Source organism: Drosophila eugracilis, unplaced genomic scaffold (assembly GCF_018153835.1).
Source record: "Drosophila eugracilis isolate 14026-0451.02 unplaced genomic scaffold, ASM1815383v1 contig_75, whole genome shotgun sequence".
NCBI classification, from domain to species: domain Eukaryota; kingdom Metazoa; phylum Arthropoda; class Insecta; order Diptera; family Drosophilidae; genus Drosophila; species Drosophila eugracilis.
In genome coordinates this window covers 1,124,574-1,145,300 of record NW_024573645.1, presented here as the reverse complement: position 1 = coordinate 1,145,300, position 20,727 = coordinate 1,124,574, and the positions used below count along the sequence as shown (strand labels likewise).

General features: G+C 41.2%; 1 protein-coding gene across 1 annotated transcript in view; it reads left to right on the top strand.

Annotated features, from left to right (window-relative positions):
• LOC108105247 (protein couch potato) overlaps nucleotides 1–20,727 on the top strand; it is a 99,103-nt gene that overhangs the window by 50,874 nt on the left and 27,502 nt on the right. Inside the window, 1 exon segment of the mRNA XM_017211721.2 lies at nucleotides 213–1,582. Within this exon segment, the coding sequence (XP_017067210.2) occupies nucleotides 213–1,582 (1,370 nt within the window).

Below are 20,727 nucleotides of genomic sequence, written 5' to 3'. Positions count from 1 at the left end.
AATATCGAAATATTATTTGCATATACGTAAAAATAATAACTCACACGCTGCCCAAATATTTGACTTTTATTCAAAGTTAAACTTCTAGCCCTTCTTCACAAAGAGAAGTTCATGTTTTTTTGTGACTTTTGGAATTCATTTCATGAGATTTTTTCTTTAGAATTTGTTATTGAAAAATTAATTGATTTTCCCTTTTTTCTTTCAGTTCAATTGATTCGTCAAAATAGCCAACTACCAGGACCTGTTGGGCAGCCATCATCAACTGCTCATAGCCGCCACCGCCGCCGCAGCCGCTGCAGCAGCCGCCGAACCGCAACTGCATTTGCAACACCTGTTGCCAGCAGCACCGACGACACCAGCAGCCATTAGCCATTATCAGCAGACAGAGAGCCAGAATCTAAACAACTCAATCAATTCGATTAGCCCGATCAATCAGATCAGCAACAATAATCCGAACAACAACAACCAGCAGGCGGTGTTTGAAAAAGCCATCACCATTTCGTCGATTGCGATAAAACGCAGGCCGACGCTGCCGCAGACGCCAGCAAGTGCCCCACAGGTGTTGTCGCCGTCGCCCAAGCGCCAGTGTGCCGCCGCCGTCTCCGTTTTGCCGGTGACCGTTCCCGTGCCCGTTCCGGTTTCCGTACCGCTGCCCGTTTCCGTGCCCGTGCCCGTCTCGGTCAAAGGTCATCCGATCTCGCACACGCACCAGATCGCCCACACCCATCAGATCTCGCATTCGCATCCGATCTCGCATCCGCACCACCACCAGCTGAGCTTCGCCCATCCCACACAGTTCGCCGCCGCCGTTGCCGCCCACCATCAACAGCAACAACAGCAGCAAGCGCAACAGCAACAGCAGCAAGTGCAGCAGCAACAGGTTGCCTACGCAGTCGCCGCCTCACCACAGTTGCAGCAACAACAACAGCAGCAGCAACAGCGATTGGCTCAGTTTAATCAAGCGGCAGCAGCAGCTCTCTTAAATCAACACTTGCAACAGCAACACCAGCAGCAGCAGCAACAGCAACAACAGGCCCAGCAGCAATCTTTGGCCCACTACGGCGGCTATCAGCTGCACAGATACGCACCCCAGCAACAGCAGCCACAACATATCCTTTTGAGCACTGGCAGCAGCGGCAAACACAGCAGCAACAGCAGCAACAACAACACCAACAACACTAGCCCAGCAGCAACATCAGCGGTTGTGCCGATAGCAACATCCGTTGCTGCTGTGCCCACCAGCGGCGGCAGCTTGCCGGACAGTCCCGCCCACGAATCACATTCGCACGAGTCCAACTCCGCGACCGCCTCCGCGCCTACAACGCCCTCGCCGGCAGGCAGCGTAACCAGCGCCGCCCCCACAGCAACAGCAACAGGAACCGCTGCAACAACAGCGGCAACTGGGACACCAGCAACATCGGCCGTTAGCGACAGCAACAACAACCTGAACAACAGCAACAGCAGCCGGGACAGCAGCAGCAACAGCAACAGCAACGCCATAATGGAGAATCAGATGGCATTGGCCCCGCTGGGACTTTCGCAGAGCATGGACTCCGTGAACACGGCCAGCAATGAGGAAGAGGTGAGTGACAGCTTCCATTTTGCTATCCCAAAATCCAACACAAAAAAATATAAAATAAAAGTAACAAAAAACGAAAAAAGAGTTGGCCCAACAGCGAAATGCGACAAAAGTGACAGCTTGGGGAATACGGAATCCAGCATACTGAAATATTGCATGAATTGGTGGAAAGTCGCGCAAACTTATCCTGCCAGCTGAGAACTCTAAGTAGAGTACTAGAATTTGGGCTAAAATTTACATTTATGTACATAAGCAAGGTCCATGCAAATTATTCTGGGGATTATCTTGGGGGAATTGGATTTTCCAAAGGAATGCCAAGATGGACATTTTACAGATATAGATTTATATTTAAAGCTCAAGCTGGGACTTTATTTTGTAAGTTAGATGGGAAGAACTTGGAAAAGAACATTATTACCTGATTTGATATTTTTAAAGTGTGGTTTTCTGTCTTTAATTTGTCAGACTTTCTAATAATCTAACTTAATCTCCAAAAAACTTAGAAAAATTCCCCTGCCCAAGCTAAATACACTTCATTTATGAACATGATTTATCGATCTCATATTAAAAATGCTTTTTAAGTTCATAAATTCCCACATGTGCTGAGGACTAAAATCCTTTTCAATCACTCGCTTTCATTTGATGCATTTAAAGACTTTCGCCTGATTTTGAGCTGCAAATATAAAGGATGATCGATATGTCGAGTGCTGGCGCAATACAAGCACAAGCCCCCCGTCTCCTCGTTTAAAAATCCCCTGAAATAATGGTGCGCTACATCAACTGGCAGCTCGGGCGTAAGATTTTTCTTTGGCGCCCTTTGTTTTTGGCCAAAAACAAGGGGGGATAGCCTGCTGCTTTATGAAGCTCAGGGAAAAAAATTAAGCGAGAAGGCTGGGAATGAGGGGCGTTGCCTTTGCAGTTGTGTAAGTGGCATGTGCATCCATTGGTGGTTGTACTGCTGCTGCTGCTTCTGCTTCTGCTGTTATGTGTTGTTGTTGCTTACATTTTGATTATGCGCCTTGTCTTATGCTACACATATTTCACGCTGCTTTCCTTTCATATTTCTTCGCAGCAGCATGCCACGCGTAATCCGCGCGGCACGTGCCCTGCCACCCAAACAGCCCAGCCCCCCTCACTGAACCACCCCACCACCCATCGTTCGCTTCGCTGCACTGCCTTCATGTCAAGTGGGTACGTGGCCTTACACGCATACATAGAACGGAAGGAGAGGGGCTTACAAAAGGGGGGGGACTACTACTACTACCACAACCAGGCGATGCGTTAAATTTGATTTTATCCTTGATAAAAAAATGTTCTTACTTTTGTTTTACTTTTCTCATTTCTACTACGATTATGGATTTTTATGTGCGCGTGATTTTGGGAAATTTATTGAAGTCCTTTTATCGCACAGGTTGCTGAATAGTTGGCTAAAGGTTAAAGGTGAAGCAAAAGTTTTGGCTAACAAAGCTCAAGTTTTAAGTTCGAGTTCGGAAAACGGATTACCTTACACTTGAAATATAATTTTTATATACATTTTCCTTGAGAGACTTTAAATCTTTGATGACTAAACCTTAAAGAAAATAGTTTTACATATACTTAAAGATCCTAGCCCTGACTTAATCCAATAACAAGCCATATTTAAGCTGAAATTTATATTTGTAAACTGCAGAGATATTTTCTTGGCCATAAAGAACCTTTTACCGCCTTACTGCTGCAATTCTCCTACGGAAATTCGCATTAAAAATGCATCAATCACTTGGCTCCAAGTTGCATTTCACCCTGACCCCCTGCAGTCTTTGCCAAAAAATAAAAGACAAGTAAGGTCCATGGACGCTGGAAGATAAAGTTGCACATGAAAATGAAAAATATTACTGACTAGGAGACTTAAATTAATCAAAATAAATATCAAGCCGAAAAGTAAACGAAGGCAAAATCTTCCTGCAGTGTTAAAGGATAAAAAAACGACCTGAGAGTCGTTGACCTGCAGCTGGAGAAAAAAAAAGAGTTATAAATGCAATTCACCTTTCTCCATTTTCTCTCACTCTCTCTCCCTGCCTGCCTGCCTGCCCATCCTATTCATTCACACTGCAATCTGACTTCATTTGTATTTATGAGTATTCATTCTCGGCTCACTGTCTTCTCACTCCTTTTGGTCCTTCACATGTGTGTGAGTACCTGTCTCTGTGTGTGAGAGCTGCATGAATTATTGATAAGTCAATTAAAAAAGTATGACAGCGGCTGATGGTTGGTAAATATTTTACTGGGACCTCAAGTCGCAGGCATAGCCACTCCGTTTCCCAGATGCATCCTGGCCACGATGTTTGCTTGTCATCTGCAGGCGGCAACATATTGCTTTTTTTCATTTAAACGTTTTATGAGTGCAAGGAAGCCAATTCCCCACGGCTCCACTGCAGAAAAAATTTCAATTTTTATTAAAAATAACACCAGGTTGTGGTAAGGATGAGTAAGTCGGAAAAGTCAGTCAGTTTACCAATTCTAAAGACATTCTCATACAACCCCAAAAACGATTTATTTTCAACTGCTTAACTGGGCAGTGAAAATTTTGGGAATATATTTCGTATTTAAGGGCGTGGAAGCAGAAAAGGGAGAGTGCTGCCCAAGAGTCCTGAAACTGATGCAAAGTGGCGGACTTCTGGGGCCATCGAGCAGTCAAGTGTGCGCAACCTGCCATATAAAAGTGCGTCTGTGTGTGTGTGTGTGTGTGCGATGCAATCGAGTGACCATTGGTCCCCAAGATCCCTTCCAGATTCCTTCCACTTAACCCTAGGAACCCCTCTTCCTGCAACTGCAACAACAAGTTTGTGGCAGCACGTTCTGCTTTGTTTAAATGCAAAATGTGAGAATATATATATAAAATAAACTTAATAGAACTTGTCACAGATGTCCTTTGGCCCCGGTTGGCCTGGGTTGACATCACATCCTGCCCAAAGTTGCGCACAATTAAACTTTTAACTTTTTGCCAGTTTGCAAAAGGAATTTCACCCCCTTTTGCCTGTCGCTGGAGCTGCACCTTCTACTCCTCCTCCTCCCCACCTCATCCTCTCACTTTTTATGCACATTCCACATTTTTGTCATGTGCACTCAACGGAAATTGCCATGTGCCAAAATGGTAGCTGCCTCAGCTTCCAGCTTCAAACCCATCCTGCCAACCGCTTTCCATTTTCACTCCCCTGACAGTTTGCAGTTTTCCAGTTTGTTTGCATTATTTTGTTTCTATTTACTTTTTTTTTTCAATTTGCTTATTTATTTGCCGTTGTTTGTGCGCAAAATTGCAAATAGAATAATGGCCAAGAAGAATATCAAAGTTGAGAGTTTTGGCCACTAGGTGGCGCGCGTCAGACTGTCAGCCTGTCTAACGAAACAGAAGAAAAAGTTTGCAAACTGTTGCTCACCTACTATATGGTACCTAAAAATAAAAACGAGAACCGAACGAAAATGAGGGCAAAACACCTATGAGTTGGAAAGGGAAAGCTATAGCCTTTTTGGCCCAATGAATTTTCGGCTAAAACAATTCACGCCCCTCTTTTACACCCCGTCCCTGCAAACAAAATGTCAACTGTATATATTTTATTTACTTATTTACTTTTGCATTTTATTTGTCCTTGCTGTTTTCCGTTTCCCAAAAGGGGTTAACCCCTCGAAATGCCAAAGAGTTGAGTTTTCTGATTTTTCCCATTCCTTTTTTTTTAGTTTTTGTTTTTGACAAGGCTTTTAAGCTAACATCGATGCAGTTGGCAAATTGCTTTACGTGGTCAAATGTTCGGGTCCCGTCCCGGTGCCACTTTCAAATTCCATTTCCAATCAGGTACCATTCCTTTTAACAATGTCCACTTTGCGGCCAAGTCCTTGAAGCATCTTGAGCGCCATTAGGCCAACGCAAGTGCCAACCTTTAAGTTTTGGGTTAAGCTGACCTAAATGCACTGTAAAATAATCTTTATTTTGTTTGCAAGATACGATAAATGAGAGCATTAATAATGGGTTCTTCTTGTCTAGAATGTCACCTTTTCCTTAAGACACCTTCCTTTAACGCAAGTTTCTTCCAGTGTAACTAAAGACTCTATAAAAATGAGGAAAAAAGAAAAACCCCAAGAAGATGCCTTTCTGGCTGCCTGGGTGGTGGCTTAATTCAATTTGGCTAAAGACAATTTCGCGCTAAATGAAATTATTAAAAGGTTCAGGCCAGCGAAAGGAAAGAAAGGCGAGGCTAAGACTCTCAAGATGTTATCGGAAATAATTTGTGTAAAACTAAAGGTGCCAACATAAAAATAGTGAAAATAAAGACCCACTCAACTAAAGGTCGTTGAAGAAAGATCTTAGATACCAGAAGTTAGTTTTGTAAGTAGCTTTGAGCAGCAGTTAAGGCCAACTTTATTATCAAAATCATCAGTGAATTTGACCTTTTGCCAGGCAGCTAGTTGGGAAATGAGAAATGGTACGTGACTTGTGGCAGCTGTCGCTGATTAAACTTCAATTAATAAAACTAACGCCATGCAACGTCACCTCGTGTGACACTTTACTCCATCCACCGCCATATAGCATTCAGCATTCAGCTCTTCCCATCGACTTGCGGTGCTCATTATGCATTTAACATGCATTAACCTACCGCCGTGTAATGCAATTAAAAATGCCAGCTGAACACATAAATTACACGCTTAAATAATGCAGAAATTAATAAGTTCTGTTCGGCCTCGACTCCCAGGCCCATAATTCTTAATTACCTGTATATGCGTGGGTGAAAAGGATGAAAGAAAGTACGCGTCAGGTGAGAAAGAAAGCAGATAGTTGATGGAAATGAGAAGAAAGGAAGTGCAGTCATAAACCTGGGCAAACATTGCAGGTCTTGGCCATGTTAGCCGGTTGGGAATTCCACCAAATCCCAATCTCCTCCTGCAATCATTAATATTCCTTTTAACTGTTTCTGGAATCGCATTTTCCTTCTGAGCTGAACTGAGTTCCATTTGGTTTTGACCATTTAGAGGTTAGTTTTTCGCCTTTTGTTTTCTGTGCTCATTACGTCCGGTATATCGCACCCGGGAGCCACATCTCTTGGCCCCTTAAAACTCATTAGTCGCTGCTTTGTCTCTCTCTCTCTTTAGCTCTCCTTCTCTCTCTCTCTCTCTCTGTCTAAATACAACGCTTTGTCCTTGTCTCGTGTTCTTGTTTATGCGTTGCCATCAAATCGACACAACATGCAAACGCCTCATAAACGAGAATTCCCCATCAACCAGACCAGCCAAAAAAGAAAAATGGGGAAGAGTGCAAAAACAAGTAATTAAAGCATAATAAAAATGGATTTCGTTTTTGGCCAAGAGAGGGTCTTCTTTCTTTTGGGAATAAGAATTAATTGCGGGTGATTCGGTGGGCTTACAAAGAAGATTGAGACTAAAGCTGATTATTACCCAAGGTCTTCTTTGTTTTGGGTTATTATTGAATGGATTTCACATAAATTTATGTGTCCTTTCCATTGAAGTTTTCCTTCTAACTGTCTCATTTTTGTCTGTTGAAAATTGCTATAAACTTTTTCACCATTTTTCCTCTTTTCCATCTCTCGCCAAACCAATAAATAAGGCTTTCTGTAAACACGTAACATATATACAAAAAATGTTGCTGACATTTGCAACAATTTCCGGTTTCGGTCAGTTGGCCGTTTCCTCTCTTCGCACGTTCTCCCAACTCATTTTCACCCCTCCCAGCGCCTTTTTGTATGCAATGCGACATCTGCCGTCTGCTGCCTTTTTTATGATTATTATAAGTTTCGCCCCCCCGTTTTTTCCTTTGTTAGTGGGTGATTTTTGGGTGGCAAAAATTTCACTTAGCGTTTTTGTTGCTCCTTTTTTTTCCAGCTTATGTTGTTGTTGTTGCCCGTGCTGATGTTTTGTGTTGTGTCATCATCGACACGCAACTCAAACAAATCACCAAACAAATAAGTGCAAACGGGCATTTTGGGGATGGCCGGCACAAAGGTAACGGCGACGGCAAATGAAAAGATTCCGAACCCACAGAAATGGTGGGGCACATGCCGTATACCTACAACCAACTCCTGCTCTTTGTAAACACAAAATCGTGACAAGGCCAAAACAACAAAGTGAATAAAAATTCGCTTCCTTTTCAGTTCAGTTGGTTTCGTTCTTTTTGGTTTTCCATGTTTTAGTTACAGTTCATGGTCAGGGAAAAAGTCTACCAAAAAAACAAACCCTCCTCACCTTCAGCTGCTTATTTTTTACGTGGAATAATTGAAGTTTCATTTGAGTTGTCCTTCCTTGTTGTTCTTTTTTTTTATTTCGAGGGGGTGGACAAACTGTTGGCAAGTTGAAGTTGAAGCTCCTGCGGTCAACGCCAGCGAGTGAGTGAAAAAAGGTTAAGCTCAATTAAATATTGATGGAGTTGGGTAGAACTTGGAGAGCGGGCGGGGGGAAAGTGAATTCCCATCAATTGAAAATTTATAAGCTAGCTGACCGTTGTGCCTTGCGGAAAATTTAATTTACACGCTGCGGTTAAATTTGGGTTGCCCTTGTAGAAAAAGAAGGATTTTATGTGGAGACGGGAAAGGGTTTTCCTTTGTCCGTCATCAAAAACGCAATTACTTTGAATTAGTAAGTGGAAGTGCGGTGAAAGTTAAAATATTATAACCCCTTTTGTGTAGAAAATAAAGTTTAACTCTCTATTTATTGTTATATTTCCCGATAAATAATGAAGTTTGGCAAGAAAGAAATTTCACATTCCTTAATTAATTCCTTCCCCTTGTTTGTTTTCACTCAAATTGCAAATGTCCCATCAAAAGTGGCCAAGAAGAAGTGTAAAGTAAGTGATGTGGCACTAAATAAATAGAGCACTGGACCCTATATATAATATATAGACAAAAGATTCTTCAGTTCTTCCCCTCCTCGAATGGCAAACGTTAATGTGTTGAACATGTTGGCGGTAATGTGCTGACAACACGCAATCAGGAAGCTTCGTTCGGGGAGTGAGAGAGCGGATCAACATCCTCTACAGGCCAAAGACAAATGACAATGCCACATGCCACACGATTTGTCTGTGTGTGTGTGTGTGTGTGTGTGAGTGCCATTCTTGTTACTCCTAGCTTCCCTCTTTGACTATTTGCTTTGTTTCCGCTTGAGTTCCTTGGAGAGTCGAAATAATTCTTGGACGGCGCGTGCTGTGTGTTTGATCTGTCGCACTTGGGAGGGCTTCATTAGTGGGCACAGAACACCAAAAGTGTTTGCCGTCCATCATAATTAGGCCGCAGTCCCCGAACATGTGTTCTTTCCTCCTCCTTAACAACCGCAACTCGACCCCTGCCCATCAGCCATCTGCACTCATGCAAACATTCCGCTTGTTTCGCTATTTTATTTCGAGGTCTTCCATAGATTGGCTATGCCAAAGGCCAGTTCATCCAATCAGCTAGCAAGAAAAAAATCCGCTTAGTTAAGAACAGAAGTTGATTTTTCAATGTGAATTTTTTTAAAGGAAAACCTTGAAAATTGTTTAAAACTTTCAGAAGAAAAAGATATTTTCTTTACAACTGCAAATAAACAATAAAAATCTATAATTTATGATTTGTAATTTTCTATTTTTTCAAGAGAATAATAAATATTTTCATAAAAATCCAAAAAACTTGCTCATCCCTCCTTAAAAAGCTCTTATTTTGTTGTAAAATTTGGTGGAAAAGCATTGTTTTTGTTTGCTTTCAGTTTTCCGAACTGCGTGGGCGCGGAGTCAATCATAAAATATGAAATTTACACACCCCAATAGACACGCCCACATGCCCTCACGCACACACACACAAACACACACACCTAGTGAAACCAACAATTACCCTGCAGCTGCACTCAATCTCGCACGGAATTCTCACGCGAAAATTGAGGGGATGGTTTCGTGGTAGCGGCAGCCATTTGAGCGGAAACCGGAAATCAACTTTAGGGCGCCTTTTGTTTATGCGATTTTATTTTTCTCTGCACTCCAGCAGCCAAACAACAACAACATGCATTGCATCACAGAAAACAACGAAAAAACAAAACAGCATTCGGAAAAAATCATAGCACAGCTTTAGGGGCCGCCATCAGTTCGGTTTTTTCTCCCACTTTTTTTCCATCTTTCATATTTCCCAGCTTCATGGTCCTTATTTGTTTAACATGTGCGTTATATAGAGGAAGAGAGACAAAGCGGGGGAAGAGCATTAAAGCCTTGGCAGGAGGATTCTGTTTTCACACAGCTTTTGATGTTTTATGCAAGCCAAAGGAAAGAATGGCTGTCAGTTTGCTCGACAAGGGGACAGACTTCAATAAGTAAACAAACAAAAAAGTTTTCGGAATAACACCAAAAGATTGAAAGCGAAACTGAGGTTACCGATGGATAGATATGGTAATTGGGGTATCAAAATCATTTTCAGGGAAAACTTCGATGAGTCCAGGACTTTTTAAAGAAAAGGAAAATATGCCTTAAAAGTCCAGAAAAACACAAATTTTCTTAAAGTCAGAAGATTAATACCTTCATATATATATGCAAAATACTTAAAGACACGCCCTGCTGATTTAACAAATTTAAGACAAGGCCAAGACACTTGCTCGTTTCCCAACCCCTGGCGATTTCTCAAGATTTTCTCCCTCCCCTAAACTGACTGGGAAAATTGCTCCATTAAATTTCCCAAAGTGCGTAAATCATTTAGCAGGCAAGTGTTCTACAGGTTCATTTACCTAGAACAGAAATGGTGGGCGTGGCATAAAAGTCGCTCCATTCTCCATGCTACAAGCTCCAAGCTCCACGTTCCACTTTGCCACTTGGCTTGGAACTTTGTACGCTGCTGCTGCTGCTGCCTTCATCTGGCGATGCAACAAAGCTGAAAAAAACTTCATTCAAGCCGGGGCCAACAACAACAAAATGAAGGGGGTAAAAATGGTCAAAAACCATTGAAGCATGATTTTAATGGCAGCGCAAAAGAGTGGCAAAAAGGGGGGTTGCCAGAGGGTTGAGGCCTGGGTATCCATGTAGCTGGGTAAACAGTTCATTTAATTTGCGTGCCACGTTAGGGTGCGATTTTCAGTTCCGCCAGGATGCACTGTGGTCATTCATAGAAGCCAACACAATAATTAAATGAAAGATATTTTTAAGATCAAGTGAAATAAATAGTATTTGTGATTAAGGCATTTTAAAAGTTGGTTTTGATTGGGAAATATAATATTTGATATCAGATATTGATTCACAGAGGAGTTCTCCTGGAAATCATAATAAATTTACTTCATGAAAAGCACTTATTAACCAAGTTAAATCTAATAATTAAAGTAACTTTTCATAGAAAGTTCCAATTATTTCCTTATGCCTTTTAACCCACTGTAAACCAACCCAAAGGGATACCCGTTTGAAACCTGAAACCGACGGAAACTCCCTTGCCACACAGCCCACCGCCTGCCCCGGCGGCCTCCTTTTGCGTAAACATAATTTTCTTTTCCGCCTATTTACGTCACAAAAGGCGAACCAGGAAGGCAGGCAGAGGAGTTTCCAGAAAGGCGGCAAATAAGAAAGGAATCGCCGCTTAATTCCAAAATGTCGGTGTGGCAAAGTAAAAAAAGCAAAAAAAAAACACAATAAAAAGGAGTAGCAGAAAGGCAGTGGAAATACTTGGGCATAGAAAACATCATCGAGCTTTTTGAATGGCCATTGTTGGGAATGAATAGGGGGAAAAACCCATTTAGAGGGCCATTGGCAGTCTGTAAGGAAAAATTGTCGCCGGTCAACATGGGTTAAGTGTGCTGGCTCAACTGTTGATTCAGCATTTCTGGGCAAACTTTTTATAATTTATGGCCTTTCTCTGTTCGACTAAGCAAAATGAAATTAGGCTTTAATGTTATTAGCAAATGTAATAAATAATCTAATTTCTCTCCGTTTTTTTTTTATTTATATTTTCAGGTATGTACTTGCTCATTATATGGACTATCAGGTTTCGTGTATCTATTGAAATTTATCTCAAACCATCACGCAAGTATACAAAAATAACATTCGTTACGCTTGGCTGACAGGAATATCAATAGGAGAAAAAAGCGCCAGACTCAATCAAATGCTCATTAGCCGGTACAGAAATTTGGGTCATGAAATGTCCATTTAGCCATAGACAACAAAAAATCGCACACAAATTATACAGATCCGATTCGACGTTACTGCACACCCCCACACCCAAAACATCCTCTTTAAAAGCACGATATCTAGCGTATATATAAGCCCAGCTGAAAATCTAATATGCATGGTACATAGGGAGGGGGTTCCAAAAACAAAAAAAAAACAAAAAACAAAAAACAGAAAAACGCTGAGAATCAGAGGACGATGGCTTCGATAGTCGTTGGAGCGGTCAGTTGACGTGCTCTCGCGTAATTACAGTCCAAAATGTCGACATCCCAACTAGTTTCATAAATGTATATAGAGATATAGCCTCCCTAGATAGACCCTCCCCTATAGACTTTCCAGCCAACAACCGAAAGCCTCATTTAGCTTTGCAAAATTTTCAATTGTGTGCGAGGGAGCCAAAGTCGCACAATGACGCCCCCTCTAATGATGCCTCGTTGTGTGTTGTGTGCGTTGCTGTGTGCAATTTGGCGAAAACTAAATGGTTCTATTGTATTTAAGTTAATTACTCATACTAATGCTAATTTGTGTCTCGTACGAGACGAGAATTGTCGTGAGTGCGACAGCAACAATAGCCATCAAGATTGCCTCCCTTATTATTGCCGATAAAGTTTTTGCAACTTCATGGTGATTGAGGGAAGTCTTTGCTCTCTAAAAAAATCAATTTAAGAAGCTTACTAAGTGTACTAATCCATTAAATAATAATAAATACTACACTCTCTCTGTTTAATTCCAAAAATATGCTTACATTCCGCTACCCAACATGCCATATGGCTCTGTAAAATAAACAAAAACCGAACTAGCTAACCTTTTATTGCGTTCTAAGTCCCATAAAATTCCCATGGATTAATACACACCCACTGCCATATAGATTGCGTTTATATGTGCTCCGTCATTTAACCTTCATGGTTCGCCGCTTTCCAAAAAATAAAGAAACAAAACAAAATTCATTGCAAAATGTCCAAATGTCTCGGGTTGATTGTTTTATTTACGACCCTCTGTTTAATGTTTGACAAATTAGACACAAAAATAGCAGTAGCAACAGCAACAACAACAACAACAATACCAATTAAGAGTGGCAAGTACAGGAAGTTAATGGCATTTCGCTGCCAACAACAGAGAGACAATGGGAAATGGCAAAAAGTTGTACAGAAAATGAAAAATAATAACTTTGTTTCTTTTTTTTGGTGCATAAAGGGAGAAACGATGTTTACATTGGAGTGCGGTTTAGCTAGGGGGCTTCGAGGTGTTGACTCGAATTACACGACCGACTTATGCAAGACGAGTTGCCACAGAAAATACAACAACAAAAAATTGCCCAACATACATCTATCCAGTTACCTTGGCACACGCACACTCACTCATGGCTTTTGCCACGCCCATAAGAGCCTTAGGCATCACGCTCAAATTACAGCCAAACCACAATCAAATCCAATACAATCCCAAACCCAATCCCAAACCACCCACAATTGGATGTGGTGTAATGAGCTAATGAAATAATAAATATTAATCAGGCGCCTTTGATTTGGCTCAAAAGTTGATTGCCTTGAGTGCGACTGCGAATCTGACAGCGACGAGCACTCACTCATCTCTGCTCAATTGAAACAATGTTTGGGCTAAGCCTTAATTAAACAAATTAAGTGAATGGCCCTGAATGAGTAGAGCTCAACTTATGACAGCCAACGATCAGGCCATCAATCAAAAGTCAAACGATTAGGGTGATCGGTACTTTTAAAAGCTAACAAATCTATTTAAAATTTCAAATTCAAATTTTTGCTATTCTTTCTATAAAAACTCAATCAAAAATCTGAGCAAATATCCCTAAAGTAATACAAAAGAAAGTTTATTGAATAAAATGCAAATAAAAACATTCCTTTTCTTAGATTTAAACCAATTTTGGCAAATAATTTGGATTTAAAATCAAATGAAATCAACCGCAAATCAAATAGTTTCCTTTGTTTTCCAACTGAATGAAGCCATTTATTCGATGTTTAAAGTTCCACACAGAAAAGGAGCCGGCAATTAAAACCGAATAAAAATTGAATTAAATTCTCTCTCTTTCTCTCCCGCTCTCTATCCTCCTTAAATATTTAGCCCACCTTGAATTTATTTAAAAATAGGCGCCCGTTTTCCACTCTCTAAATGGCCCGAGCAAGCTGCTCAAAAATTCTGAACGCATTTGGCATTTTGTAAGATGGTGTAAAGTGGATTTGCATGGACATTTCAGCACGCTGCCTCTCCCCCTCTTAAAAATATATAAAAAAACAAACTTGTTGCTTTTTTCTTGGCGCATAATTAAATATTTCATTTGAAATCTGGCCGCTTTTCCTCTCCCTGCATCTTACAAAGAACTGCCAGCCTGTCATTTGGTAAACAAATTACTTTACACACTCGGCAACAGCAGTTGAAGAAGAAGGCGAGACAGACACAGACTCCGGCAGATTGCCCAGTTTTGATAAATCTCTGCTCCTCTTGGTTTTTCCCCAACTTCTACTGCCTCCCCCCTTCCACTGTTTTCCACTCCAATTTTCCTAGCAGACGGAGCAGACACTTCCATCAAGTTTATCGCGGCAATTTCATCTCATGACTGACTAGGCAGAGTCTGAGAGCAAAAGTTGAGTGGCAGTTGCAACTATAAACCAGAGGCGTAGTTTTTCTTTTGATAAGAGATTTTCCCCGGCAAATTCCGCTTTGGCATCTAATCAGAAAACCATTTCGGTAAATGGCCCGTTAATAGCCGGGCCAGAAACGACGGACAAATGGGATGTATGGTAAGTTTGCAGGATGGCCAGCTGTTGCCTAATGGCCAGACTAAGCCCAAATTAAAGCTAAACTTTTGCTTAAGCAACTTTGACTAAGCCAATTTGTCAACAGGAAGTGAAGGAGGGAAAAATTCTCTATGCCCTATATAGATCAGATGAGATGGTAAAACTTTTTAAGCCACCAAGCGACGGCGTTAGGTGGTTTAAAGTCAAACTTTAAGTCTGATGAAAACCACTGAAAGTACTCATTAAAAACATGTCATTCCCCCGCCTCCCCCTCCCTTTTCCCTTTTGATGTGGAGATAATTTTCTAACCAAATGTGGTTACATCATTAGCGTGTGTCTACCCCCTGGAATTTCCCTGCCCCATCTCCGCCAGCATGCGTGTGGCTGTAATAAATTTATTAGTATCTCATCCTCCTGCCTGCTGCCTCAGCAAATGATGCATGGTGGATATGCTGGACCATATATCAAGGGCCCCGAGGAGAGCTGTAGCCTTTTTATTTACCCCAACCCCGCTTTCCCATCAAAGCCTGAAACAAAGGCGATGTTTGCCTCCTCCACATCCAGGAGTTCCTTGAACTTGCCATGTAGACATATTATTTAGAGGCCCCCCAAATGAATCTTCCGCCTGAAGGATGTAGCCAGGAAGACTTGGTGTTTGCCATACGTATATTAAAACTGACATTTTAATGAGCTCCAACAGATTAATCTTTGTCGGCGACAGGTGTTCTACCAAGCTATATGGCTACATGGAGTGTGTTTACCTGGTTAGCTTTGAAACTTTTTGAGAAGAAAGAAATCTTCTCCTGTCTTTCATTTTACCGGCTTAGACAATTAAAAAGCAATTTAAGGCAATTGCTCAGTTCAGCCTGGGAATAAGTTTTTTTTATGTGTGTGTTCGCTACTTTAAAGTTCAGGCATTAAATGACAAGTCATGGACAAATCCACCTCTCATTCTAACAGCACTCCGTGGCCCGCTTGCCCATTCCCCTTAGTCATAACCTCGTACTAATGGAAAGTTCGCGTAATTTGTCAGCAGACCATAAAAATATACATATATGTGTGCCAGGAGAATGAAAAAAAAATAAATATATACTGAATTTGCCACATTCATTTTGCATATATGCAAAAGTGCAGTTGGCAGAAAAATGTTAACTGGTTGACAGGGCACGATAGTGCAGAGAGAAAAATGCTTGAAATTTGTAAAATTTAAGTTAATATTAGTTGGATTTTAAGTGATGAAAGGTTAAGATGAGCATGTCATTTGTTTGGCTTTTAAAATATAATTTTAGGCCTTACTTTTCCCAAGGGCCTTAGTTTAAGGAAATCTAACATTTTCCCCCAGTGTAAGGAAAGCTGGCTGACAGGGGTTAAAGTTTATTTGCCGGGTCACGCCTGCCAAGCGAGTCGAGTCTGTCTGGTTTTTACTGTTAATTAACGCCTGGGAAATATCATCATCAGCATCTACCTCATAATTTTACTTCAGTTGCGTTTTTGCATCTTTTCTGACCAGGTGACGATGACATTTGCGGCAAATTGATTAATGATTTGCGGAGATGAAAACTGTCCGCAGCTCTTGACATTTAACTAAAAGGTTTTCCCAGGCTTATCTGCTAGCCGTTCCCTAGCCCCCGTTCCTCTTCTTGTCCTCTACAAACAAACTAATAGATGCCATGAAAATATTATGTATACGCCACATGGCCAACATAAATATTCATTTTACCGCACGCACTCCTAAAATAGCTTAACTGGGTGTGCGGGTGTGTGTGTGGCAGCCATTTTGCCACTTTAATGGCCGCAAATACATCACATGACTTTTCATAAGCGTCGCCAGCCACTTGAGCAGCAGCAGCAGCAGCAGCTTTTGCTCTCCGCTGCAGGAGATCCTTTTTCCCTGGCCAAGGACAGAGATGTCTCAGGGCGGAAAAATGCGGAAAAGCGGAAATCATCCTTGGCTCTGGTTTTCCCCCTTCGCTAGCGACAACTTGTCATATTTATGTGGAATCGTTTAAGCCAACTTGGCGTTGTGAATTGCTGTTGGTTTAGCAATACAAATGCGGCAATTGCCAGGAGCGAAAAATAGGAAAAACACGAGAGAAGCGTTAAGCTGCTCAGAGTTGAATGGTTTTTGAGATTGAAAGAAGTTACTTTAATGCGTCTTCATGGCTGGAACGTCTTCTTCTCAACAGTATTTTATTTAATTACTGCCATTTGATTGTTGCAACCGATGTCAGACTGCGTGGCTTATGAAAACTGTGGCACACACTTGAGGGGGAAGGAAAACTTCAAGGATTCCCCCAGCAAAGGGGGATGAGAAATTCTAGTACTTCAATTGCATTAACATTTAAATAGAAACGTGTGTGTGTGTGTGTGCTAGGGGGAGCGGAGCGAATTCCATTTGAAATTTGTTGTGTCGTGGCCCGTGACAGGCAAAAATGTTTTGTTATGAATTTTTCATAAACCAAAGTGAAATGTGCGATATACACCAGCCAGTGCGGGTGTTGAGGGAATTTTTCCATGCTATATGGAATATATATATTATATATGTACGTGTAAAGGAGAAGGAAATGCTCAGCATGCCAGGCACGTTGTTCCAGGACTAAGCTATGTTCAATGATATGCAAAAGTTAAATGTGTAAAAAGAGAATGTCCTGAAAAAGAGAAATACACCGCATAAAGAAGGCAAATTTACAGAGAACAAGGCAAGAAATAGGTGTAGCAGGTTGTTAATGAGATAAACAGTTTATGTTGTGCCTATTTTGGGATATTTTTGACAGGGCTGGTTTTCACATTTTTTCTTTTTAGCAGTGAGCTTGAAAATTATTACTAGTTTTAAGCATAAATTATCTACTTTTTAATGTAAATCTTCATATTTATAGATTTACATTTTATTTATTAACTTAATAAGCTTAATTTTTAACATTTATCAACCTTATGCTAATGGGTTAAAAACACTGTGAAAAGCAACCCACCGCCGCAGTCGTTTTCCAAACTATTTATGCAGTTTTTTGTGGCCCATTAAGTGGACCGCAGATTTCTCATAAAGTCCGTGTCTAAGCTGGCAAATAAAAAAATCTCCAAGCTGCAATTGCTGAGATACTGGAAGCTAAGAGCAGGGGGGGTTAAAGATGGAGGGAGAGCCTTTTCAGGCCAGGTAACCGCACATTATGTTAATGAGCTTTTTGGACCTGTTCGCCAGATGTATTTCAGTTGCCTATTTCTGCTGTTACAGTACAGTGGGAGGATGCTAATTATGGCAGCAGGCGCTGATCCCTTGGCAGCCTAGAATGCCGGGCCTGACTACTGACCTGCCACTGGCTTTTGTTGTGTCCCCACTTTTGGCTCTAACCAACGACGGCTCCGTTTTTTCCCAGCCAGGCTGACAAATTACGCGCTTGAAAATATTTCAGTTTTTCCCCCTTGCATTTTTTGCACATTGCTCATTTGTTGTTTTACCTGTTTGCTTTTTTTTTGTTTGGGTGGGTGGGGAAGGAGGGAAAGGGTCAAAGAAAAATATGCAAAAAAAAATTACAAATAAAAAACGGAAAATATAAGCATTTTCTGCGGTTTAATTATTAAAATGTTTCCATTTTGCTGCCATGCATTTTGTGAATTTTTAAATGCATTTTTTTTTGTATTTCCCTGTCGGTGTCCTAAAGCTAATTAAATTAATTGCAAAAATCTGGTTGTGCCGTCCGCCGGAGGGCGCCAGCTTGTTGTTGAATCATGGATTGTGGTTAGACCGCAGATTCAGTTGAGCCCGGAAAAGAGCAGCTTAAACTAGTGTGGCATAAACAAATGTGTGCGTGGACTTTAAGGATAATAAATAGTCATGGATAAAATGTTTTATGAAAACAAAACAAAAAACAAAAGCTAAACTGCCAGGCATTAATTTTAATCAATAAAAGCGCATAAAAGTCGAATTACATTGTTGGAAAGTATTAAATAAAAATGATAATACCTTAAGTTAAGTTGCTTTACAACTTACGTCATCGAGAGATAAGCTTAAATAACTAATCTTTGGTAAATCCCTGCCATAAAAACTCTACCCTCAATTTGGCTAACTGACATGTTTGGGCCATAAACTAATTTAGCTCTAACCGAGAACAGCAAAACCTACTCACAAATCAATGGAACATGTGTTGTCAGCTGCATCGATGCCCCTCATCCGGTTTTTACTCCTATTTCCGCCTGTCAACGTCAATTTGCCAATGGCATGACTAGACAAGGTTGACCCCTGAACCCTAACACACACTATTTACCCAGCCGCCGCCCCCACATGACATTCAAACCGAGCACTTTTTGCCCCAGTCATGGACGAATATCTAAAATGTCCTGGGCGAGGACAAACCAACACACACACACATCGATCCAGTATGACGCATCATTAAATGATTTGGCAACCTGATTAGGCAACGTGATCGGTGTTCCTGATGTGCCACCTTCGCCAGTAGTAGCCGCAACACGTTGCGTATGCGTAATGTGCGGCATTTGCCACCCTATCAATGGCTGTCCGAAATGAATGCAAATTGTTTCTGCAACAGAAGCTTTTTTCAACCGCGTCATATTTACTCAAATTTGGCCATGCCAATTGGCGCTTATCTCACGTGCCACAGCCACAATATGCAGCAAATGCTGCAAGGAAAATGAACGTAAAAAAAGCTGCACGTTACGCAGCCACAGTTGTTGGTTCATTGTTTATGTTGACCGAGAGTGCAAATAAAGGAAAAACCCATGGGAAAAAGGAAGGAAAAGGAAAAATAAGTTCAGTTGGTGAAAAAGTTGGTGCCGTTTTCATTTTAAATTCAAACTTAAATCGGTTTTTATTATGGAAATTTCCGATTTCTCTTTATTGTAAAAATATAAACTTCTTTTCTATAAAATTTATAAGCTTAACACTTAATACTTGCTTTAACTTTTCAAGTCCTAACCGGAAGTTCAAGATAAGCAAGCGCAATTCCCAAACTAGCAACTAACTACAATTGAGCGGAAGTGAGCTCTAACTAAGAACCAACTAGAGGCAACAATTGCAGCTGCAGCTGCAGCAGCAATATCGCTCGAATCGGTGGCACCCTTTTAAGATGGCTTCTGCCGTCAACTGGCCTACACCCATTCTGGATTTTCAGATAACAATGGCCACCAAGCGGAACACAAGCAACAACGTGCAAACTGCGGCAGCAATGCGAAAAGCAGCAGCAGCAGCAGCAGCAGTAGCAGCAACATCAACAGGAGCAACAGCAACACCAGCAGTTAATACCCGCTTCTACGGCGGACTCACATGATTAACCAAGCGCAGATATAATTGTAATTGGTTTTTGTTTGCTGCTCGAGCTGATGATGGTTGTTGCTGCTGCTGCTGCTGCTGCAGTTGATGTTGCTGCCGGTTCGTTGTTCGTGTTGCTACCGCTGTTCTATTGTTGCTGCTTCTGCAATTGTAGCCTGGTATTGCTGCCGTTGGCTGCTGCACTTGTCGTCTCTGTTAGACATTTGTTGCCTCTTGCTTACGTATATTTCGCAAGTGAATGGCGTTCCTTTCTGCGCCAGTTTTTCGTCAGCCCCCAACCCAACCCCCTCCAAAAAATCGCCCATTTTTGCACCCTTTTCTGTGCGGAGCGAAGCGTACAGTAATTAGCGCATATTTCACCTGTACAGAGGCAAAGGGAAACCCAAAAAGAGGGGTAAAGAAAAGCAAAAAGCTGATTTCCTTGCTGTGATTTTCACTCTCTGTGCGAGAGTGTGTGTGTTTGTGTGCGAGTGCAATTACAATTGCAATTAACATTGTCGCTAGTTAGCCTGAACTACAACAGTTCACTTTAATTTTGATTTGTCAGTTTTGGTCGCATTCTTTGGGGTAGTAATGGAATTTTTAATAAAGCCCAGCCAACCCAGTTTCCTGGGAAACCAATCAAATGCTTATCGCCCAGAGTAAAGCCAGCAGGAAGTGCAGGTAACGAAGAACTACCTGAATGCAATAAGGCTCTTCAATGCAAAGTCTAATGAATGACAAGCTGAATGAAAGCTTAAATGGTAAAGAAATGAATGAATGAAAGTTCTCATTACCTTTGATCTTTGTACAGCATATTTTCCACTCTTTAAACACCATAAAACTGGTTATAATTAATTTTTGAAAATAGATTCTGTCACTTTATCGATTATTCACTAATTATTGTAGCCTAAATCTAAAATGAAAAGTTAAATAACAATAAGCATTACACGAAAAGCAAACAATAATTGATGGCAAGGCAAATACG